We start from the raw sequence: 24,787 nt of genomic DNA, 5'->3' as shown, positions 1-24,787 counted from the left end.
TCAGAATATATGTTATACTAGCATTGCCATTATTTCTGATTAGTTCTCAGAATGTTTATGTTGGATATGAAATTCCTGGGAGGGGTTTTCCTCTGTTTAAACTTCTGTATACCACATAGTCACAACTGTAGCATGGGCAGCTTTGTAAATAAATAGATCTAGACTATTTTTCTGTTCTGATAACAATCCCATACAGTTTATTCTGAAGAACAAACAAATACTCATCAATGTTTGAAACATTTTATTAAAATATTAATCTTTCATAACTGATTAAAAGATGTAATACAAGCTATTCATATTAAATGCATTGAAATAAAACGTTTATATAAATACAAAGAGGAAAAAACGTTGAAGGGCAAATTGCATGAACAAACAATGATATCCAAGTTTGTGTGTGTGTGCGCACGCGCACACATACAGACATACATACATACACACACACGTGAGGCAACAACTAAGATAAGAAAACGGCTACCTATTGTTCAGATATTAAGACTGAAATTTTCTAATATTAGGTGAAATGCAACAAACAATGAACTGAAAATAGCAGAAATACAAAGAGGAGTATGAGAAGGAACGTTCAAATATATAACACAAATGGATTTGTAATCACAAAATGCCACTTGATCATAACCCTCCTAAAATATCTCCTACAGAAGAGCAGTGTAGCACACACAGTTTGAGAAGATTAGCACCAGATAGTCTAGTGCAGATGAATAGCTCAGCATCCTGGGATAATCTTCATTACTAGACCATTTTCAGCCCATTGAAAGAAGTCACACTGTTTATCCTTCCCAAGAGGACATACAAAGAAATGCTTTCCATTATTAGGGCCAATCTTCAGCACTGTCCTCATAATGCAGCGATTCCCATGATTGCAGAAAGGAAAATGCAGGTCTGCCCACTGCAGAGAGAAATCATTTTCTGTTAACACCAGATGCTGAAGCCAAATTCCTGTTTTAGATGGGAAGCAACAAACTCCCCATTAATCCTGCAAGGTAGGTGGTGACTAAAGTAATCAAGCTAAGCAACTTTCTCTAAAATTCAGTTTGCTCCACTACCTGAACTCTACTTGTTTGACTTTGTGGGAGGATAGCTGTAATAAGCCTTATCTGACTTTTGGAGAAAAGACATATTTAATTTATCCAAGTAAAACTCTTGATAGCTTATGGTTTCAAAGCAATATATCTCACTTCCCCAAGCTCTAATGTCTCTCTCCCTTGGAAAATCTGAAGGTCAAAATGACACTGCATTGCATTAGTTACCATATGGTGGAACAAAATCTATTATCAAAGCTGAGCTGAAGAGAACAAATACAAGAAAAACATCAGCACTCATTTTATGTTGTCAAGGTCATTAGAGAAAATATGAACTCAGATGCAGTTGTGCTGTTTTATTACATTAATTTTGCCCTAGAATCTTTGCACACTTGATTAAGCATTCTTACACTAGAATTGTGTCTCCTTTGAAGGTTCTTGCTTTATGTTGCCTAACAGTGTTATTCCTTCTAGCTTATAAAAGATTAAAGGAAGTATGAACATATGAGTTTGATTCACTCACATTGAGTTTGAATCATTTTGATTATGGTAAATGTATTCATAGTGTTTGGCTAATGCTGCAATTTTCAATGTTCTTTTTCCTCCTTGTCTTTGCTTACTATACTATTGTTAAGTTACTACCTGACAACAGTAATCTAAAAAGCATCTAAAAAGAAGGAAGAAAACATAACAATATGATTTAGATGACATGTTCAGAATTTCAATAGAACTAGCTAGGGAAGAAAGTTAAGTTTGCTTAGAGGATAGTATGCATCAATAGAATAAAATCATAAAGTCACTTGTTTTTAGAACTTCAGTTATTTTTAAAAGAATATGAAAATGAAACACAATAACTATTTTCTAAATTCCACTTTTAATCACTCAAGTACAGCTGAAGAGGTTCATCAATAAGAAATAAATCCAAGATAGAAATGAAATAAGTAATAAAACAATATTGATATAAAGAACACTAAATAACTAATTCAAAGCCTAACAGTTGCACTGTTTGATACAGAAAATGATTTTGTAGAGACTAGAGAACCTATTTATTCTTCCCCAAATGCACTGAGAACTTGTTTAGACAAAGTTCTTATCACAGCAATTCATTTCCCACTATGTTAAAAGTAATGAATGAGTGAAATCCATAAGTAATCACAGTTGTTTCAGAAACCAATTTATCTTTTTCAAGGATGTATGATACTATACAAGCTCACATACTTCAAAATAGTTACACCGGGCTTCTCTTGGCAAAGGACAAGCATAAAATTGCCTGCCCTTGTTTTCTCCGTCCTTCCTCACGATGCGAAGAACACAGAAGCGACTGTGTTTACTGCAGCGAGGACTGCCAGCATTTAATGTGCAAGAGCCATCTGTCATATTATCTGGAGGTGCTCTGTAATGACAGGTAACAAGATAAAAACCTGCATAAAGTTAAGGAGATTAGTTACAGCAAAACCAGCATCTTCAGTCTCAATCCCATGGCTCCGAAGTCCATATAAACTCTTCTGCTTCAATGTGATCAAACAGAGCACTAAGCAATTTTATCTGCTTTGCTTTCTCTTTAAAATGAAATTGAAGGACTCCATGTCAAAAATCCATTCTATTGAAATGAAATGGAAGCAGCAAATTTTTAAAAAGTTCTCTTGCTTCTTTTTAAAATAAGTAAACTGTATCATTCTGGCATTGCTAGCATAAATTTTGTACTTTCATGTAGTTTAAAAGGCATCCTGAATTGGCAACAGCAAGATGTACTAGAAAACCAATTCCTTCCAATTATATTCTTCCCCTCTGGAAAGTTATTACACGTGTCTTAGACCACACCATGGGGATATCTATCTACTTGTCTGCTTCAAGACAATTTTCCATGCTCTTTGATCAAAGCTACTTTAATGATCCCCATCATATACCAGAGAGGAAGAAGTCTGACTGGCAGAGCAGAAAAGTGTATTTTATGAAGGTGATGGGAAAGCTTTGCTCTCCTCTGATGTTACCATCACCAGAATAGCTAGAGAGTGTCTGTTTACAATGCACAAGGGCATCTACCTTGATTGTTAATGTTTAAACAAGGTTAGATTGCTTCTTGTTTCTTAGGTTTAGCAGCAGCCAGGGTTTTTGGCAAATATGTTACTAGTCAAGCTCAAAAGGCATTAGGTAATTCCACTCTAGGGTACATTAATATGTAAGCAGCATTTCTCCCCAGTATTACTGCGACCCGATGGCTTTTTATGTAGTTTCCTCTCTGGACCAAGTTTGGCAGAAGCTTCTTGAACACAGCCTATATGCCATTAGAAGGTCTATAGCTGTGATGGCGAACCTATGGCATGCGTGCCACAGGTGGCACACGGAGCCATATCTATGTCAGCTCCAGAGCGCATGCACGCTCTGGCCAGCTGATTTTCAGCCTTGAGAAAGACCGTTTTGCCCTCCGGACGCTTCAGGGAAGCATCCCTGAAACCCTGGAGATAACCCCCCCCCCCAACTGACAAACCAGAAGTTCGGGAAAAGTATTTCTGTTTTGGCATTGTGCTGTTATTTTGCACTTGGAGGGATCAGGGAAGGTTCTCTGAAGCTCTGGGGGTAAAAAAATCGGCCAACAGGTGACAGCAACTATCTCTGTTTCCTGCCCCACTTAGCAGCCTAGGAAATGAGGATAGGTTTTGCCGTGCTGTCTCTTCCACTCTCAGCTGCCAGTGAAGCTCCAAACATGCAGCAAGGCTTTCAGACATCTTTGCCCGTTTTGGAGCTTCTCCCATTCATGAGAAGTGGGGGGGGGGGATATTGGGAAAGCTTCTGTCACACATTCTCTCCCCCTCCCCTCAGGAATCTAAGAAGCTCTGAGCGTTCATTAAGGATCCCAGGCATCTTTGCCATTTCAGAGCTTCTCTCATTCATGAGAAGGGGGGGGGATATTGCGAAAGCTTCTGTCACAAGTTCTCTCCCCCTCCCGCAGGAATCGAAGAAGCTCCGAATGTGCAGCAAGATCCTCTCAATTCCCTCTCGCATGCGTGTGCGGCAAGGGGGAGAATCAGGGCAGGCAGACTGCGAGTAGGAGTTGGTGAAAAGAAAAACAAGACTCCTGCTGCTTTCCTTCGGTGCAGGCAAAAGCAAAAGCAGCAGCAGTCTTCCCCCTCCTTTCTCTGAACTCCCGCTCTCGGCCTGCCTGTCCCGATTCTCCCCCTTGCTGCTTGGTTGCTCTGGACTGCTTGTGGGAGCATTTGAAAATGCACCCCTGCCTGCAAGATCGATGCTCGCTTCCTCTTCCTCGTAGGCAGGGGTGCATTTCAAATTACTGTAGGCAGGGCCCAGAGCAGAGGAGCCAGTCCCGTGGGGTGTGCGCTTCTCTCTTTCTCTCTCTCTCCCGCTGACAGAGCTACAAGTCCCAAGGATGCACAACAGCAAATCGAAAGTGAGTTTTTCCAAACTTCCTGTTTGCCCGTTGGTGCGATATTTTTTTTACTACCAACCTTTGGAAAAGCCTGTGCACATGCGCAGGGGAGGGGGTTGCACATGCCTAGGGGAAGGAAAGGGGTGTGGGCACATCACGCATGCTAGCACTCCCCTTATTTTTGGCACGCGAACCAAAAAAGGGTCGCCATCACTGGTCTATAGTATACACACTGTTAACAAATGCAATAAAATACAGCCCACAATCATTATATTATGTCATCTAGCAACTCTCTCTTATATATAATAGCCTATAATAATTATAGTAGTATATAAAGTACAATTATTATAAAACATTATTTCTTTTATCTTTCATTATTCTTAGGAAACTGCAGCAAATACTAAACAGTTGAATTTGGCATTCTCCCATCTCTCATCTGCAGTTATACCATTAAGGAGTGAATCATCTGTCCATTCCCCAACATGATTTATGCTACCTGACAACATCATCCTTCTGCCATTTACATATGACCAGACAGGTCAGTGAGGCTTCTCAAGGAATGGGCACAAATCACAGACTAAAAATGATCATATTCAGAAATCAAATACTCCAATCCTAACCTAATGTTCTGTATAAGAACTAAAGGTCACCATACCTAACCAAATAATATTTCAGAAACAACCTCTTTGTACTCCACTACTGAATCAGAACAGGAGCAAATTTTATACTGCAAAACCTGGAAGGGAATTTGAAACCTTTAGATACAGTATCTTGTGAAAGCTACAACAGTGCAAGCAGTGCTGGCCCTCTTCACCCAGATTCTCAACTTTTCATAATAAATGACAAGAATTCTACTGATGTTGCCTGTGTAAAATGTCCCTGCTTTCCCTGACATTCAGAAATCTGATGGGAAATTGCACAGCTGGAGCCCAGCTATGAACTGATCCACCAGCTGTCTAGAGTATTCCTGTATGGAGCTTCTAGTTTCTCTTTCTCCAAGAGGGACCAAATTTCCTTAAATAAGGCTGCTGGCCAACAGAATGCAGATACAAAAATGTATTATGCCATATGAGAATGCTTACTATTGTAAGTCTGAAAATTTCACTTTCTTTAAACAGGTTATAGAAATGTATTTTAAAAATACTATTTTATTCCAAACGTTCTTCTTGTGTGACATTTTCTGTCTGGTTTTTTAAAAAATTGCATTTACAGGGGTGGACAATAAAATGGAAACACCTTGAAAAATCATCAAAATATCTTTTAATATGTGGCAAATACAGCCTCAATTCTCTGAGGTATTGATTCATACAAATTATGAATTGTTTCCAAAGGTATTTTAGCCCATTCTTCAGTTAAAGCACCTTCTAGTTCTTTTAGAGACGATGGTGGTGGAAATCGACTTCTTACTTGAATCTCTAAAATCAACCATAAATGCTCAATAATGTTGAGGTCTGGTGATTGTGGTGGCCAGATGAGATGCTGAACTTCATTAGAATGTTCCTTGTGCCATTCTTTAACAATTCTTGCTCTATGGATTGGTGCATTATCATCTTGAAAGATGGTATCCCCCTCTGGAAACAGTTCTTGAACCATAGGATGAATTTGGTCGGCCAAAAGTTCTAAATAGTGATGGCTGTTAATTCTTCCATGAAGGGAAATCATTGGCCTGACGGATTTCCAAGAAATAGCAACCCAGATCATCACTGAACCCCCGCCATATTTGACGGTTGAGAGAAGGCAGTCTGGATAAAATGATTCTTTGGGCTGTCTCCAAACGTAAACACAGCTGGAGGTTGAAAAAAGGGTGAACGATTCATCAGAGAAAACATATTTCGTCACATTTTGCCACTGCTCGAGCAACCATTTCTGGTGGTTTCTGCACCACTCTAAATGCTTTGAAATATTTGTCTTTGAGAGCAGAGGTTTTCTAATTGCAGCTCTTCCATGAAATCCAGATTTGTGAAGCTCCCTTCGAACAGTTTTTGTGGAAACTGGGTTCTGTACGTGTCTATTGAGCTCTGCAGGGATTTTAGGAGCTGTGGTCTTGTGATCCACTCTAACAATTCGCTTTAGAGTCCGACGGTCTCTCTCAGAAAACTTTGACTTTCGACCAGACCTGTGCTTGGCTGAGGATGATTTCCCTTCTCTTTCAAAAGCAGTCATTACTTTTGAGACATTACCTCTTGAAATGCCAAACATTTGGGCACTTTCTGTTACACTAGCGCCTGCCATTCGAGCACCAACAATTTGGCTTCTTTGAAAGTCTGAGAGATCTACCATTTCTAGAAGGTTATAATCAATTTCCTTAAATTTCTGTAAAAAAAAAAGGTAGTTTAAAAAAACATATCAAATAACAGAATTTATTTTTAAAAAACATTAAAATATGTCAAGTTTTGATTGATTTGAACGTGTTCAAACATTATGATGCCAAAAAGTCAAGTGTTTCATTTTTTTTGTCCACCCCCTGTATATGCCGCTCACTATGAAATGGACTCTGAGCGGCTATCAACAATTATAAATACAATACAAGTAAAAAGAGCAATAAAAACATCAATAAAATCTACAATACCATAAAAACTACTATATCATTGTGTACTAATAGTCAATCCTAATTCCAGGTCTGCCAGAAAAACCAGGTCTTGATGGCTTTCTGGAAGACCGGTAGGGAGGAGATAATGCAAATCTCTGGGGGCAGTTGATTCCACAGGGTTGGAACCACCACAAAGAAGGCTCTTTCCCAAGGTCCTGGCAACCGACATTGTTTGGCGGACGGGACCTGGAGAAGGCCGACTCTATGGGCCCTTACTGGTTGCAGCGAGGTATGAGGGAGGAGGCAGTCCCATAAATAGCCTGGCCCTGAGCCATTTAGGGCATTAAAGGGCATTAACCCACACCCACATTTAGGGCATTAACCCACACCTTGAATTGCATTCGGAGACTGACTGGCAACCAATGCAGCTTGCATAAAGAAGGAATAATACAGGGGTACCTTGGTATATCCATAATTAATAATAATAATAATAATAATTATTATTATTATTATTATTATTATTATTATTATTATTTATTAGATTTGTATGCCACCCCTCTCTGTAGACTGTCACATCGCTGCATTTTGCACCAGCTGAAGACTCTAAATGCTCTTCAAGGGTAGCCCAACAGAGCGCATTGCAATAGTCAAGATGAGAGGTAATGAGGGTGTGAGGGTGTGCAGAGCACCTCCTGGTCCAGGTAAGTCCACAACTGGCAAAAGCTTTCCTAACCACAGCTGAGAGATTATTATTATTATTGATTAGATTTGTATGCCGCCCCTCTCCCCTCTAACCTCAGCTGTGGATCTAGGAGGACACCCAAGTTGCAAATTCTATCCGAGGAGGGAATTACTTCTCCCCCCCCCCCAGGACCAAAGACGGATAGATGGAATCGTCTTTAGGAGAAAGGACCCACAGCCACTCAGTCTTGTCAGGGTTGAGTTTTAACCTGTTAACCCCCATCCAGACCCTTACGGCTTCAAGACACCGGCACATCACTTCCATCGCTTCACTGAATTGACATGGGGTAGAGATATACAGCTGAGTATCATCAGTGTATTGTTGATAACTCATCCCATGTCATCAGATGATCTCACTCAGCAGTTTCATATATATATTGAATAGGAGAGGAGAGAGTACTGACCCCTGAAGCAGCCCCACAAAGGAGGGGGCTAGGGGGTTGACCTCCTATCATTAACACCGACTGCGATCAGCCAGAGAGGTAGGAGAACCACGGTAAAACAGTGCCTCCCACTCCCAGCCATCACAGAAGGATACCATGGTCGATGGTATCGAAAGCTGCTGAGAGGTCAAGAAGCACCATCGCTATCCGGGCCTGCCAGAGATCATCCAGCAGCATGACCAAAGCAGTTTCCATGCTGTAACCAGGTCTGAAGCCAGACTGAAATGGGTCTAGGTCAGTGATAGCGAACCTATGGCACAGGTGCCACAGGTGGCACACAGAGCCATTTCTGCTGGCACATGAGTCATTGCCCTAGCTCAGCTCACAGGTTCATGAGTGTGCCGGTCAGGTGATTTTTTGGCTCACAAAGAGGCTCTGGGAGGGCATTTTTGGCTTCCTGAAAGCTTCCGGGGGGATGTGGGAGGGCATTTTTATCTTCCCCTAACTTCAGGGAAGCATTTGGAGTCTAGGGAGGATAAAGCACAAGCCTACTGGGCCCACCAGAAGTTGGGAAACAGGCCGTTTCCGGCCTCCAGAGGGCCTCCAGGGGGTGGGGGGAGGTGTTTTCGCCATCCCCAGGAATTTAATTATGGGTGTGGGCACTCATGAATGCACGATAGCGTATGTGCATGTTCTTTCAGCACCTGAGGAAAAAAAGGTTTGCCATCACTGGTCTAGGTAATCTGCTTCTTCCAAGGTCTGCAGGAATTAGAGCACCACCACTTTCTCAACAACCTTCCCAACAAATGGAAGGTTGGAGACAGAATGATAGTTATTCAATGAGGATGGATCCAGGGAAGGCTTCTTGAGGAGGAGCCTTACAACTGCTTTCTTCAAAGACTGAGGGAAGAACCCCTCATGTAAAGAAGAGTTGACAATCACCTGGAGCCAGCCTTGTATCACCACCCTACTGGCCGAAACCAGCCAGGAGGGGCACGGGTCCAACAAACAAGTGGAGGCGCTCTTCGCTCCTATGGCCTTGTCCACTTTATAAGGGGTCAGAGTCAAACTCATCCCACACAATGGGACTAAGACTTGCCTCAGTCACCTCGCTTGACATTGTCCAATTGGAATTCAGGTCTACCCGAATCTGAGTGATTTTGTCCATCAGAATCTGAACAAATTCCTCAGCTCTGCCCTGCAAAAGATCCTCCACTCTCTCCACATCAAGAAGGGAGCGGGTCACCCTAAACAGGGTGGTCGGGTGAGAATCTGTGGATGCAATAAAAATGGAAAAACACACACATTTTGCCGCCCTTATTGCCACTAGAGCCTAATATAGGCTCTTAGTAGTGTTCAGTCAGACTTGGATTTATTGGCCTTCCAGTATCGCTCTAGACGTCTGTTCTGTTGCTTCATCTCCCAAAGTTCCTTGGTGAACCAAGATGCTCTTTGGGATCTACTGCTGTGCAGAAGTCAAACAAGAGCAATCCAATCCAGAGCCCCAGATGCCACCCTGTTCCAGGCAGACACTAGGGACTCCACCAGACTGCGGACAAGGGAATCAGGTATCTCCCCAAGCTCCCTCTGGAACCTGAGTGGGTCCATTAGGTGCCTGAGGCAGAACCACCTAATGGGCTCTGCCTCCCTGCAGTGAAGGATTGGCATCTTAGTCAAGCCTTACGAAGAAATGATCTGACCATGACAAGGGAAATATGTCTATACCCCTTAAATTCAGATCATGTGTCCACTGCCCCGAGAGAAAAAACAGGTTGAGTGTGTGTCCTCCTTCATGAGTCAGGCCCTCAACTACTTGGTTTGCCAGAATTATTCTACATTTTAAGAAGGAAGTACAACTCCTATTCATCCTTCCATTATGCCTACCAACCCTGCTCTCCTTGCTGCATCTTTATTGAGTGATTGTGATTGCAGACTTCAAATATTTTTCAAATGTTTTCATTCTACAAGTACATCCCAGATATATACTGTATATGCTTTAATCTTTCTGCACTTGGCAAACAACCATTTCTAACCATTTCTTTGGATCTAGTAAGTTGCCTCGGCCAGAAGCCTACAGCACTTTAGGACACAGCTGCAGACAAAAATTGTTTCATGGACTGGTATCTGCCAAAATATAACTAACATTGCATATTTCAAAACAAAAATATAATACAAACTGTTTTTCATATGAACAATTTTACCCATCAATATGCACTTGAAATTAACAAACCTGTTTACAAATTTCTCAGTAAGGCTTCCAACAGATGAAGTTGAACAATCAATTTTCTGTTTCTTTGATGCTGGCTTTAAAGAATTACATTGATGGGGGAAAGGTATTGATGAATTTACTTCATAGTGGTTGGTACTGTTAAAATCGTTTCTTGAAGGATCATGCAGAGAGCCTCCATCTGGAGTTCGACTTTCACTTCTATTATGTTCCAATAGAATGTCTTTACCAGCAAAATCTGTCAGTACTAGAGTTGTTGTCCCAAATGCCGTCTTCCTATTTATCTTAATTTCCATTTTTGATTTTCCGAAGTTGTTACATGGATATTTGACTAAGGCGCTATTATCTGTTGTTAAACCTCCATTTTTTCCTATTTTTTGAAATAGATTAAAAAAATCATCCTGGTTAGTATTAATTAAATCAACTGTTTCTATGTGTAACTCCAGTAATAACACCCTACATAGTGCTTCAATTTATGATCCTGATAGTCCAAGTAATCTACTGTAGCAATTCAGAAATAGTTGTAGTCATAAGTCTGCATAGAAATGCTTACTCCCATTTATATAAAGATATACACTAAAGTAGTACAATGAGTCTCAGAAGAGCACTCCACTATTATGGTCATGAACATATCCACAGACATGATAAATGATATTAATCTTGGTGGCAGGTTTTTTTTGTCTTTCCTTGTACAAAGGCAATTTTAACAACCTCTAACCAACTAAGAAGCAAAGGCAGAGCACGAGAAATATTTGTAAGAATAAAGATAAAATGGTGTTAATTATAAGCACTGAGCAGTTTTTGACACACAATACCCCCCAAAATACTGAATGCTATTTGTGGGGTGAAGAAAGGAATAAAGTTTCTTTATTGAAACACTGTAAAGAAGTCTTCAGATAACAACTGAAATGCAAGAATGTATAGAGCATTATTGTGATTTTGTATAAAAACACAAAGCTGTACTGCCATTGTTACGCAGCATTTGCTTCATCTTTTTGATCAGTGATTCCCAATCTGTAGGTCGTGACCCTTTTGGGGGCCGGACGATCTTAGGGGTAACCTAAGATCATCGGAAAACATCTATTTCCAATGGTCTTAGGAACTGAGACACCATTCTTCTATCCTTCTAGCGGGTCCACCCACATACAAATAGACTACTGCAAATAATAATAATAATAATAATAATAATAATAATAATAATAATAATAATAATAATCTGTACCATGGGAACTTCTGAGCATGAGCAGAAGCTGAATTTCCGACACCGAGCACGTGTTGTCATCTTGTTTTTGGCTTTTTTTTTTTTGCCTTTAAAAAAAAATTGGTACTGTGCATGCGTGCATGCACAAAGTGCCCACAAGGCACAGCCACACAGCGCAGGTGGAAGCGAACCAGCAGCGAGTGAAGCTAGAACCCACCCCCAAGTTTCCTTAAAATGTTATTATTTTATGGTTGGGGTCATATGCACACACACACCCGCAAGTCACCTGGGTTCTAGATCATCAGCTGGGCACATAAATTCCAGGGAATAATTTTATTGATGAATTTGGGTTTCTGAGGGGACTAAAGATTCCTTTAGATTCCTGTGGCTGGCTAAATAATAATAATAATAATAATAATAATAATAATAATAATAATAATAATAATAATAATAATAATTATTATTATTATTATTATTAATATTATTATTTATTAGATTTGTATGCCGCCCCCTCCAAAGACTCGTAATTCACTAAGAAAAGATAATCAGGAATGTACTTTGTACCTGATACAAATGCAAAGTGGATAAGCACGCTCTTAGGCCCAACACTGTATTGACTGTACAGAAATACTATATCAGCATTTTTTGCCATCCCAGGCATTGGATTTTATAAATTCAGTTGTGAATACCTTCTGTAAAATCTTTAAATATAACATATGTAAACCGAGAGCATCTTTACTACATTTTTGAACAACTGATTCTATGAAATAATTTCAATGTAATAATTTTACCACTAGTAACATTGTTGTTATTTATGCAATAGCTTAAATCTGAGATAATGGGAAGGTTGCTGGGGCACATTTAGAATATTGAGGGTATGTCATAGACATTTTTGGCAAATAATGAATCTATTCCTCATGATTGACTCCCAATGCTTCACATTATCTAGGGACATGATTTCAGAACAGAAAAAATACTTAGGTGTTTGACTTGCACTTACCACATCCGTAAACACCATTTAGAAAGAATTTGCATTTTTTTTCCCTGCCTCCATAGCAGCTTTATTTTCCAGACATGAAAAAAATTGAGTTAAAGGAGGCAGAAACAGGAAGAAGAAAAATCATTGTACCCTGTGTTTCCTTAATGTCTCCTTATCTCCAACACATATTTCCGTGGCACTATCTGGCTGATTTGCAAGCCAGGAAAAGACACACCTTCTTCAAAAGAAGTAAATCAAGTGTGCCCACAGCCCTTCCAAATATCCAAAGCTCTTTGGAACCAACTATCTCCCGAGGTCCGTACTGCCCCTACCCTACTGGCTTTCTGGAAAGTCTTGAAAACCTGGTTTTGCTGGGAGGTCTGGGGGCCATGAGAACTGACATCTTTTAACCCTGGCTGAAACAAGTTTTGATTGACATGTGTGAGATGGTATGTTTGCATGGACTAGATTTAAGGGTTTTATACTGTTATTAATGTTATAAATTGAGTTTATACTGTTTTATAGTTTTATTGTTGTGAGCCGCCCCCAGTCCTTCGGGATTGGGCGTCATACAAGTATGTATAAATAAATAAATAAATAAATAAATATTCCATTCCATGGATATACATTACCTATATCATCCAACCAGGCAGGGGTTCCTACTTACTGCCACTACTGGTACGCTGCATGCGCAGCTCTGGGTGACTGGCGGGCACGCACGGCATCCCAGTGAGATTTTGCTCTCGCTAGGACATATGCACACACACGCAAGTCACCTGGAGCTGCGCGTGCTGCTTCATTTTTACTACAGATACACAGTATGGCCCGTACTAGGTAGGAACTCACTACTACATCCAGCATGATGTTTTGATTAGCCACTATTATATTCAAAAAATGCCAATGCAGTAGGAGCTCAAGAGCTGTACTTTAAAATAAACTGATAGACTGCTTGTGCTTCACAGCTTGCCAACTTCCTATTTATAATTTTTAAATAATTTTAATTATACAGTGGTACCTTTACTTAAGAACTTAATTATTTCTGTGACCAGGTTCTTAAGTAGAGAAGTTTGTAAGTAGAAGCAATTTTCCCATAGGAATCAATGTAAAGCAAATAATGCATGCAAACCCATTAGGAAATAAATAAAAAATTGGAATTTGGGTGGGAGGAGGAGGATGAAGAGGAGGACAGTTGCTGCCGAAGGAAGAAGGTGAGGGAAATTTTAAAAATCCAAAACTTTAAGGCTTAAAATAAAGAGGGACTCTGAGGCGGCGAGGAGAGGCATGCACCTCCCATACACCCGGCAGGAGGCTACCTCCCATACACTGCACCAGAGAGAGAAACCCAGGTGGGCAAGAGGGAGGAACCTCCCAATCCTTTGACAAAAAGGCGGCGGCTGCTACCTGCTTTTTCTTCCTTCCCATGCTGAAGGGCTCCCCTCTCCTCTCGCTCGCTTTGTAGCAAGCGCCTTTCCTTCACTGTGTTGACTCCCACCAGAGTGAAGTGCCTTTTGCCTTTCCACACCCAGATGGTCCAGGAGGCAACCTTGCGCCGGGTGTATGTGAGGCAGTGCGAGGGAGTCACCACAGTGAAATGGTTTATTCTCTCTCCAAGCGCCCAGAGGAAGGAAAATGCTCCGCTCACTCTGGACTGCCAAAGCCTCCTTAAGCACCACCGAAAGGCTCCTCTGGCAACCCAGAAAAGCCCGAGATGGCCAGGATTAAAGGGGGAATGGCAGGAAACTGGCCGGGCCTTCGTGCCGCTCTCAAATTTCCTGGGAAATTTTTCCAGGCTCAGGTTCTTAAGTAGAAAATGGTTCTTGAGAAGAGGCAAAAAAATCTTGAACACCCGGTTCTTATCTAGAAAAGTTCTTAAGTAGAGGCGTTCTTAGATAGAGGTACCACTATATAATTAACGTAGGGATTTCTTTGTAGATATTTCTGAAGAGGTATTTGTGATGGACTGATGACCACAAACACAAAGTTGCTTATTCTTAATCAAATACTTTCCCCATAGCATTCATTATTACAGGCATTCTTCTAGAAACCCAGACTATTTCAGCACCATTAAGGCAGAAAGAAAGTCACCAACAGTAGTAAGTAAAAGCTGGAAAGAATTTAATTGATAATACACAAGTAAAAAGGGCAAACATTTAAAAAAAAGATCTTAAAGAAAATAACTTGGAATTTAAAACTTTGAAAAGAGAACAAACTTTAAAAAAAAAGCAAATGGAGAAAACTATTAGAAGAAAGTAGACGAAGCAAAATCATACTAAAAAAGGAGTGTGCTTTGAAGATTAGAAGCTTAAGACTACTGCTGAATACTGCCCCAGGTAGTGAAAGCAATATTGGACACAGCTATTGAGAAGAGAGTGGGATATACTACAAATGGCAAAGACAGTCTGAACTTATCTCCACTCAGAATCTCAATGCTTCAGAATCTCAGTGCTCCAGAATCTTAAAGCATTTTATGGATTGAAATTTAAAATCTCACATATTTTATTGCTAGGATTAAAGACTTCTCAGTACGCAAACTCCAGGATCCCAGAAATATCAATAAAGTGAAATACAGTTATAGCCCCTTCTAGCTATAAAAGGAAAGATTTTCTCCCTTCCTGCAAATGTATTCCTTTTCAAAAGTATGAAACATTTGGTTTGGCAATTCAGAAAGTGCTGAGACACACAAAAAGTACAGAGGGTTCAAGTGAATAATTCATTCAGTAGAGGATCATAGAACAGCTGTGAAAGTATAGATTTGAGTTACAAAAAGAACATTCCATTTTTACACAAACAATTGTTCTCTAAAGTGACTAGTGTCTGGATTTATAATTCAGACTTCAAGCATAGGTTTCTGCTGAAGATACCTTATTTTTCCCCATCATGGTTTGTTTTGAAGAGAATTTCTTCTAAATTTTCTTCCTTAAGAAACAACATTTTCCCTCATGCTGGCTCTTTTTCAAGATCCATAAGCAGATATTTGCTGTTTTATTGTTAATTAAATTTAACAATGAACTTTAGACTGAACTATCAGATAAAACATAACAATCACAATGTAGAACTGAATCCTAATGTGTTAATTCATATTACACACATTAAATGTTTACATTACAGAGACGCAAACAGGCAGTTATAAATACCTTGGGGTCGTGTTGTCAGGCATGCATCACATATTTTCGCAGAAGGCTTGTTTATTAGAGTACAGAGTAGGCAGGCCCACTCCTCTTCTGACTTCTGAGCAACTTCTCTAGAACAAGATTCCCTGTTGAATAGCCAGCCATTTAAACTATTTCTTCTTGGTTGTCTGCTGTGGGATGAAGGGTTAGGATGAAGAGAAATTTACTGCCAGATAAAGTTGGTAGAACAACCATATTCAATGAATAGTCTTTAATGGTTCAATGCTACATGGAAATAAATATGCAATGTATTTGAGGTTCTGTCCTGGGCCTGGTGATTGGCAACATTTTTATAATTATTTATATGAGTGACTAAAACAGATGTCTAACACCTCAGGGAAAGACTCAAGGTTCGGAAGGGTTTTGATAGCCTTGAACAATGGGCATTTCCCAACAAAAATCCCCAAATTTCTGTTGCTGAGCAATATAGTTAGGTTTTACTCCATTTTACAAACATTCATGCCACAGTTGTTCAGTGAATCACTGCAGTTGATAAATTAATAAATTAGTTAAGTAAATCTGACTTTGCTTGTCAGAAGGTTGCAAAAGGTGATGACCCAGGAACACTGGAACCATCATAAATGAGATAGTTGCCATGAGTTTGAATTTTGATCATGTGAATATGGGGATGCTGCAACAGTCATAAGTGTGAAGAATAGTCACTTTTCAGTGCCATTGTAACTTAAACAGTCACTAAGTGAACAACCTGTAAAGACTTACCAAAACTCCCCAGGCTGAAGTTTGTCATTTTGGCACTGGGAGCAGAAATAGGTCATTCTGTTATTTTCTCCTAATCGACATACTATGATCTTTCCACCGCATTGGTGGCAAGTGGAGCGTTTATACACTCTGTAGTGTTTACTTATTGCCAATCCCATCTTGCAACACTGGAACAGACAATTATTATTTATATGTCTTCAAAAGCCAAAGATGTAGTTCATCTCAAGTCATATTTCTCTTGTAATAACTGGAAATAACTTACAAATAAATTGAAAAAACTTTTTAATTTTTTTTAGGTGTCTTGGACAAAATAAAGAAATTTTTTATTCTTTTCTTTTCCTCTTTCAGGGGAAGAGGTTCCCTCAGCTGCATTAAAATCCTCTCAACATTGTCCAGGAGATTTCTCTTATCACCAAATTTAATAAGAGTAATCATGTGCAGCCTGATAAGGTTTTTAAAAATTACATCTCTGCTCTAATGAAAGTTCAAATATGAAACATCATATTTAATACTAGGTTAGAATCCTTCATCTGGATGTGCAAACTTTATTGAGAAAGATAATTTTTCATGATTTGGAATATTACTTCATAGGATTCTCTCTGATATCCAAAGACATAGTTCCAAAAAGGCTACTTTCAAGATTTTTAATGTATATAAGTTCACACATTTTTAAAACAGTATTGTATTTAACAATGTACAAGGGGCAAAAATCTTTTTATCATTTGGTGGAATAATACTAAAAATTTTAAGTAACAATTACTTTAAGGCTACATATTCAGTTTGTATTTTTTTTTCTTTTTGCCAAACTCTACCTTGTAAAAGAGAAGTGAGAAATCCCGAGTCATTTTCACCAAATGGCATATTTGCTCATCTGTTAATTGACAAACCTGTAATTTGGAACATTGGTTTTAAAAAGTACAGTGAAGCTTGTTTGTTTGTTCTTTATAACAGTGTTTATAACAAACCTAATATTATAGGAAACACTGATAACAACAAGCCTACTTGGATTTTAATACAGCAATCCTATACAGGAATCTAACTTTTGAACAGTCCTATGTATAGAACTGCTCTATTAATATGATTAAGGCTTCATTTATGGAAGACATATTTTGTAGCTATGCAGTAGGTACTTACTAGGCATCCACAATGGACTCATGATTATGGAAAATATAACTTATACCCACATTTCTTTGCATTTTAACATTTTGTTATGAAATTGGTAAAGAGTGGTCAAAGACCATTTGATTTTGATTCTGGATATAAATGATCTATTGGGATTATCTATGGAAGATAAGGTTTCAATTAATTCCTTGTGGAAACATTTTATCTACAATGTAACAAAACAGTCATTGTGCACTTTACAATCTTCTTTTCGGAGCTCAAGCCCTAAATCATCATACAATACAATAAAACACAACAGAAAGCAGCTAAAAATATTTTACATACTTTAACAATTGGGTGCAGACCACTGTCATAAAGTGCTTCATTCTTTATGATATTTCCCACTCCAGGTAGGATTGTCTGATCAAGCAATACATCACATAACATACGGCCCTTTTGCTTCTTAATCTCACTTTCTGCTCTCCGGAAGCTAAATTTTGAACTGCAGACATCTAAATCTCCCAGTATTCTAATTTTGTCTTCACATTCAACTGTGTTTCTGTAGGATTAAAAATAAAAATGATTGCCAGATCGTAACTACCCAGAAGGCAGAAACTCTGCCTAAAATAAAATATCCTATGGGGACAAACCACCACTTTCCCCCATAGCTTCACAAAACAGCCACATTTTCACTGACTTGTTTAATGTTATCTGATAATACCTGCATGTGTCTTTGGATGGATGCCATTCCAGAAGTCAGGATTACAACAACAAAGGCATATTTCCTGAATGCTAATAAATGATTCTGTTTTAAAGGATCTGAAGCATACTGCCTGATTTCACTGGCCAGGTATAAACAGCAGTTGCTCAATTGCAACACACCGGCATAACACACTATACCAGTGATGGCGAGACTTTTGTCCCTTGGGTGCCCACACCAATAATTCAATGCCTGGTGATGGCAATAACAGCTTCTCCCACCCATCTGGAGGCCCTTTTCCCAACTTCTGGTGAGCCCAGTAGGCTCGTGTTTCACCCTCTGCAGTCTCCAAAGGCTTCCCTGGAGCAAAGGGTAAAAACGCCCTTCCCCACCTCCCCAGAGACTCTCTGGAGATCAAAAAAGCTCTCCCAGAGCCTCTGTGCAAGCTAAAAATCAGCTGGCTGGTCATGTTGGAGCTGAGCTAGGGCAAGGGCTCACGTGCCAGCAGATATGGCTGCACGTGCCACCTGTGGCACCTGTGCCATAGGTTCATCATCACTGCTCTATACCCATTACTGGCTGCATTTTGGACTAAGAGATCTTCATAGGAAATCCATGCAAAGCACATTGCAAGAACCCATTGTGATCTGACTTGAGAATAAGTGTTTGTCTGAAGAATCTTAACAGGGGGACTATATAAATTTCTATGGTGTTTCAACCACAAGATCAACCTGGAGCTATGAATCTAAAATGACTCCATGGGGCTCATACTATGCCCAAGTGGACAAGTATAAATCAATTCAAGATTAAAGAAAGCCCCTGGAAACCGGACACAAATTGCTGCAGCCCCTCACCATTGGCAGAACCCAAACTAACAGACAACATCTCTTTGTTGTTTTATGAAAATGTTTAAAGAATTAAGAAGAAGTTGAATTGAGGAGAAAACAGCAAGAGCCTCAAATTAAAATGGGAGACGGGTGGAGGGGAATGATTATTTTTATTTGTTTTAGCTTTTACCTTCTAGATTGGAAAAGGACAAGATTTAGGTGCAAAGACTTAGGTGTTCCCAGAACAGCACATCTCTCAATAATAGAATACCTAAGTTCAAAGATAATTCAACAAACAATGGTTTATCAGTAATAATACTATTATCTGGATCTTGGATTCTCACAGCTTTCCTATTTTTCCTCCTTTGTTGGAACCACGGAGAAATCAGTTTTAGCTCTTATTTTCAATTAACCATAATGCCTAAAGCAGAAATCATGTCATATATAAATATATAAGCTGTGGTAAATTAAAAATAATTAACCCCATAAAACATAACAGGATATAATTGAATGGGACTTACTCCCAAGTATACTTGCAAAGAACTCAGTAGGAATGATTTCTTAACAAGCATGATCAAGAGCAAGCTGTTAATCAACATATAGGGGATTTAGAGAGACACAGAAGTAAGGCATGCATCTATAAAGAATGTTTGCCACCTGCTCATTTTTATAATACTCATGCTAAATATTAATACCTTAAAGAAAATCTCTGCTGGCTGATTTTTAGGTGCATTTTTAATCAAACATGTTTTAAAAATCAATTACTCCAACTTTTTTTATGAATACAACACTAGAGCTTAATGCATACAAACATTTATGAGTAAAAGGGGATTGTAACTTATGATAGAGATTGCCAAGTATGAATCAAGGGAGTGGCTTTTTGTCATTAAATATACAATTTAAACATGCACTGGGATTTTAAAAACCTCTTTTTTCCATCCATTCACTATCAATCTATATAAAGCAAGTGAAATGAACTACTAGAATTAAGCATATTTTAAGTAGATTTAAGGAAGCTCCCCACTGTTGACTTAGAATGGCAATATTTTCCTTCCTGCATGAAAGATATTCCAGTAAAACATATGTTGCTTTACCGAAGCGCTACAGTTGCATCGTAGAAACAAATCAAATCAGTAGTAAATTGTATTTCTAAGGCTGATAGTTCTACACTTCTATTTCGGCTTGCATCTGGATTTATACGCAAAGAACCATTCATGCCAAAGTGGATCCTAGAAGAGAAATGTATTTTAAAATATATTTTATATTTTATTCAGAACTACTACGAGCTTTAGGACTACTCAAATACAATGATATTCATAAATTATCCTGGTCATGATTAATTGCTATATGCTCTAATTTCAAGTGGCCTTTAGCCTAATACCACTACTACCACCACCACCATCTTTCTTTCTTTCTTTCTTTTTCTTTCTTTCTCTCTCTCTCTCTCTCTCTCTCTCTCTCCCTCCCTCCAAAATAAAATAAAAAAATGTCCCAGTAACTGCCTGTATTACCTTACTTGGTAAAATTTTGGAAGTGGTTTGCTCTTTTGTTCTTCCTATGGCTGAAAAATTGATCAGTCCTAGCCTTGCCTAAGGCAGAACTAGAACTCAGGGTCTCCTGGTTTCTAGCTTCAGGTGTTAACCATTCTGCCAAAATTTCTGGCGACGTTTCGACGAGGTCTCACTCGTCATCTTCAGACTGGTGTTTCTGTCCTTGTACTAAGGCGAACACTGCAAGACCTGAGCTGCCTTCCTTCTATAAATACTGGTGGCTGGGTGTGGTTTGATGGCTCAGCAATTGCCTGCTGTGTAGAAACTTCCTGGTGAGTCAGTGGGGTAACATCTGGGGTCGTTGACGTAGCTGAGGTATGCTGATTAGTTAATGGTTGTAGATTAGGCGTGATATCCTGAGTAGTTGGAACTTGCAGGCTACTTGATTGTTTTACAATGTGTGTTCTGAGTCTGGTTTCTATGGCTGGGATACGTTTGAGGGCTGGTTTCCAGATGTCTGGTAAGCGGGAGGTATCATCCCACTTGTTCATATTTTGGGGATGTTTTTCTATCTCGATGGCTTTCTATCTATCTACCCGAACTCAGAACAATCTACATACATATACCCGTGAAAATCTACGAATATATATATATATATACTTCCCTGGTACAGAGCTGAAGGGATTGGATACTGTAGCCTAGAGGATAATTCTCTGCCTTACAAGGCAAAGGTTGCAGGTTCAAGTCCCAGTGGGTATGGCTAGCTGATGAGGCCAAAATAAGGCCGAAATAGATCTATCCTAGTCTCCCTTAATTTTCAAATTCAGCTTAAACATGTGACACATACAGATAGAATTGTCGGCTATCAATAAAATTAACTGCCTTGGAAATGGCCCGGGGTTGGGCCGAGAGGCAAAAAAGGAGCTGTGATTTTCCTTCAATATACCAGGGTGATTCGACACAAAATGTAACCCTTCCCTGGTACAGAGCTGAAGGGATTGGATACTGTAGCCTAGAGGATAATTCTCTGCCTTACAAGGCAAAGGTTGCAGGTTCAAGTCCCAGTGGGTATGGCCAGCTGATGAGGCCAAAATAAGGCCGAAATAGATCTATCCTAGTCTCCCTTAATTTTCAAATTCAGCTTAAACATGTGACACATACAGATAGAATTGTCGGCTATCAATAAAATTAACTGCCTTGGAAATGGCCCTGGGTTGGGCCGAGAGGCAAAAAAGGAGCTGTGATGTTCCTTCAATATACCAGGGTGATTCGACACAAAATGTAACCCTTCCCTGGTACAGAGCTGAAGGGATTGGATACTGTAGCCTAGAGGATAATTCTCTGCCTTACAAGGCAAAGGTTGCAGGTTCAAGTCCCAGTGGGTATGGCTAGCTGATGAGGCCAAAATAAGGCCGAAATAGATCTATCCTAGTCTCCCTTAATTTTCAAATTCAGCTTAAACATGTGACACATACAGATAGAATTGTCGGCTATCAATAAAATTAACTGCCTTGGAAATGGCCCTGGGTTGGGCCGAGAGGCAAAAAAGGAGCTGTGATGTTCCTTCAATATACCAGGGTGATTCGACACAAAATGTAACCCTTCCCTGGTACAGAGCTGAAGGGATTGGATACTGTAGCCTAGAGGATAATTCTCTGCCTTACAAGGCAAAGGTTGCAGGTTCAAGTCCCAGTGGGTATGGCCAGCTGATGAGGCCAAAATAAGGCCGAAATAGATCTATCCTAGTCTCCCTTAATTTTCAAATTCAGCTTAAACATGTGACACATACAGATAGAATTGTCGGCTATCAATAAAATTAACTGCCTTGGAAATGGCCCTGGGTTGGGCCGAGAGGCAAAAAAGGAGCTGTGATGTTCCTTCAATATACCAGGGTGATTCGACACAAAATGTAACCCTTCCCTGGTACAGAGCTGAAGGGATTGGATACTGTAGCCTAGAGGATAATTCTCTGCCTTACAAGGCAAAGGTTGCAGGTTCAAGTCCCAGTGGGTATGGCTAGTTGATGAGGCCAAAATAAGGCCGAAATAGATCTATCCTAGTCTCCCTTAATTTTCAAATTCAGCTTAAACATGTGACACATACAGATAGAATTGTCGGCTATCAATAAAATTAACTGCCTTGGAAATGGCCCTGGGTTGGGCCGAGAGGCAAAAAAGGAGCTGTGATGTTCCTTCAATATACCAGGGTGATTCGACACAAAATGTAACCCTTCCCTGGTACAGAGCTGAAGGGATTGGATACTGTAGCCTAGAGGATAATTCTCTGCCTTACAAGGCAAAGGTTGCAGGTTCAAGTCCCAGTGGGTATGGCCAGTTGATGAGGCCAAAATAAGGCCGAAATAGATCTATCCTAGTCTCCCTTAATTTTCAAATTCAGCTTAAACATGTGACACATACAGATAGAATTGTCGGCTATCAATAAAATTAACTGCCTTGGAAATGGCCCTGGGTTGGGCCGAGAGGCAAAAAAGGAGCTGTGATGTTCCTTCAATATACCAGGGTGATTCGACACAAAATGTAACCCTTCCCTGGTACAGAGCTGAAGGGATTGGATACTGTAGCCTAGAGGATAATTCTCTGCCTTACAAGGCAAAGGTTGCAGGTTCAAGTCCCAGTGGGTATGGCCAGTTGATGAGGCCAAAATAAGGCCGAAATAGATCTATCCTAGTCTCCCTTAATTTTCAAATTCAGCTTAAACATGTGACACATACAGATAGAATTGTCGGCTATCAATAAAATTAACTGCCTTGGAAATGGCCCTGGGTTGGGCCGAGAGGCAAAAAAGGAGCTGTGATGTTCCTTCAATATACCAGGGTGATTCGACACAAAATGTAACCCTTCCCTGGTACAGAGCTGAAGGGATTGGATACTGTAGCCTAGAGGATAATTCTCTGCCTTACAAGGCAAAGGTTGCAGGTTCAAGTCCCAGTGGGTATGGCTAGCTGATGAGGCCAAAATAAGGCCGAAATAGATCTATCCTAGTCTCCCTTAATTTTCAAATTCAGCTTAAACATGTGACACATACAGATAGAATTGTCGGCTATCAATAAAATTAACTGCCTTGGAAATGGCCCTGGGTTGGGCCGAGAGGCAAAAAAGGAGCTGTGATGTTCCTTCAATATACCAGGGTGATTCGACACAAAATGTAACCCTTCCCTGGTACAGAGCTGAAGGGATTGGATACTGTAGCCTAGAGGATAATTCTCTGCCTTACAAGGCAAAGGTTGCAGGTTCAAGTCCCAGTGGGTATGGCTAGCTGATGAGGCCAAAATAAGGCCGAAATAGATCTATCCTAGTCTCCCTTAATTTTCAAATTCAGCTTAAACATGTGATACATACAGATAGAATTGTCGGCTATCAATAAAATTAACTGCCTTGGAAATGGCCCTGGGTTGGGCCGAGAGGCAAAAAAGGAGCTGTGATGTTCCTTCAATATACCAGGGTGATTCGACACAAAATGTAACCCTTCCCTGGTACAGAGCTGAAGGGATTGGATACTGTAGCCTAGAGGATAATTCTCTGCCTTACAAGGCAAAGGTTGCAGGTTCAAGTCCCAGTGGGTATGGCCAGCTGATGAGGCCAAAATAAGGCCGAAATAGATCTATCCTAGTCTCCCTTAATTTTCAAATTCAGCTTAAACATGTGACACATACAGATAGAATTGTCGGCTATCAATAAAATTAACTGCCTTGGAAATGGCCCTGGGTTGGGCCGAGAGGCAAAAAAGGAGCTGTGATGTTCCTTCAATATACCAGGGTGATTCGACACAAAATGTAACCCTTCCCTGGTACAGAGCTGAAGGGATTGGATACTGTAGCCTAGAGGATAATTCTCTGCCTTACAAGGCAAAGGTTGCAGGTTCAAGTCCCAGTGGGTATGGCTAGCTGATGAGGCCAAAATAAGGCCGAAATAGATCTATCCTAGTCTCCCTTAATTTTCAAATTCAGCTTAAACATGTGACACATACAGATAGAATTGTCGGCTATCAATAAAATTAACTGCCTTGGAAATGGCCCTGGGTTGGGCCGAGAGGCAAAAAAGGAGCTGTGATGTTCCTTCAATATACCAGGGTGATTCGACACAAAATGTAACCCTTCCCTGGTACAGAGCTGAAGGGATTGGATACTGTAGCCTAGAGGATAATTCTCTGCCTTACAAGGCAAAGGTTGCAGGTTCAAGTCCCAGTGGGTATGGCTAGCTGATGAGGCCAAAATAAGGCCGAAATAGATCTATCCTAGTCTCCCTTAATTTTCAAATTCAGCTTAAACATGTGACA

General features: G+C 39.9%; 1 protein-coding gene across 8 annotated transcripts in view; it reads right to left on the bottom strand.

Annotated features, from left to right (window-relative positions):
- Positions 1 to 226: 226 nt before the first annotated feature.
- Positions 227 to 24,787, bottom strand: part of NEIL3 (nei like DNA glycosylase 3) — a 37,874-nt gene continuing 13,313 nt past the window's right edge. For 2 of the 8 annotated variants that reach the window (XM_070757460.1, XM_070757461.1), the window contains exons 3-11: positions 20,096 to 20,230; positions 19,192 to 19,272; positions 17,820 to 18,033; positions 17,186 to 17,260; positions 16,374 to 16,540; positions 15,618 to 15,784; positions 10,307 to 10,673; positions 2,256 to 2,430; positions 227 to 904 (exon numbers count right to left, since the gene is read on the bottom strand). In XM_070757460.1, coding sequence (XP_070613561.1) covers positions 722 to 904; positions 2,256 to 2,430; positions 10,307 to 10,673; positions 15,618 to 15,784; positions 16,374 to 16,540; positions 17,186 to 17,260; positions 17,820 to 18,033; positions 19,192 to 19,272; positions 20,096 to 20,230 — 1,564 coding nt within the window. In that variant the 3' untranslated portion in view covers positions 227 to 721. Of the gene's footprint in view, positions 955 to 2,255; positions 2,431 to 10,306; positions 10,674 to 15,617; positions 15,785 to 16,373; positions 16,541 to 17,185; positions 17,261 to 17,819; positions 18,034 to 19,191; positions 19,273 to 20,095; positions 20,231 to 24,787 lie in introns of all 8 variants that reach the window. The other 6 variants (XM_070757463.1, XM_070757464.1, XM_070757466.1 and 3 more) reach the window with 5 other exon arrangements.

Source organism: Erythrolamprus reginae, chromosome 7 (genome assembly GCF_031021105.1).
Source record: "Erythrolamprus reginae isolate rEryReg1 chromosome 7, rEryReg1.hap1, whole genome shotgun sequence".
Taxonomy (NCBI): Eukaryota; Metazoa; Chordata; class Lepidosauria; order Squamata; family Dipsadidae; genus Erythrolamprus; species Erythrolamprus reginae.
The sequence above is the reverse complement of the archived record's forward strand: the minus strand, read 5'-3'. Positions and strand labels throughout refer to the sequence as shown.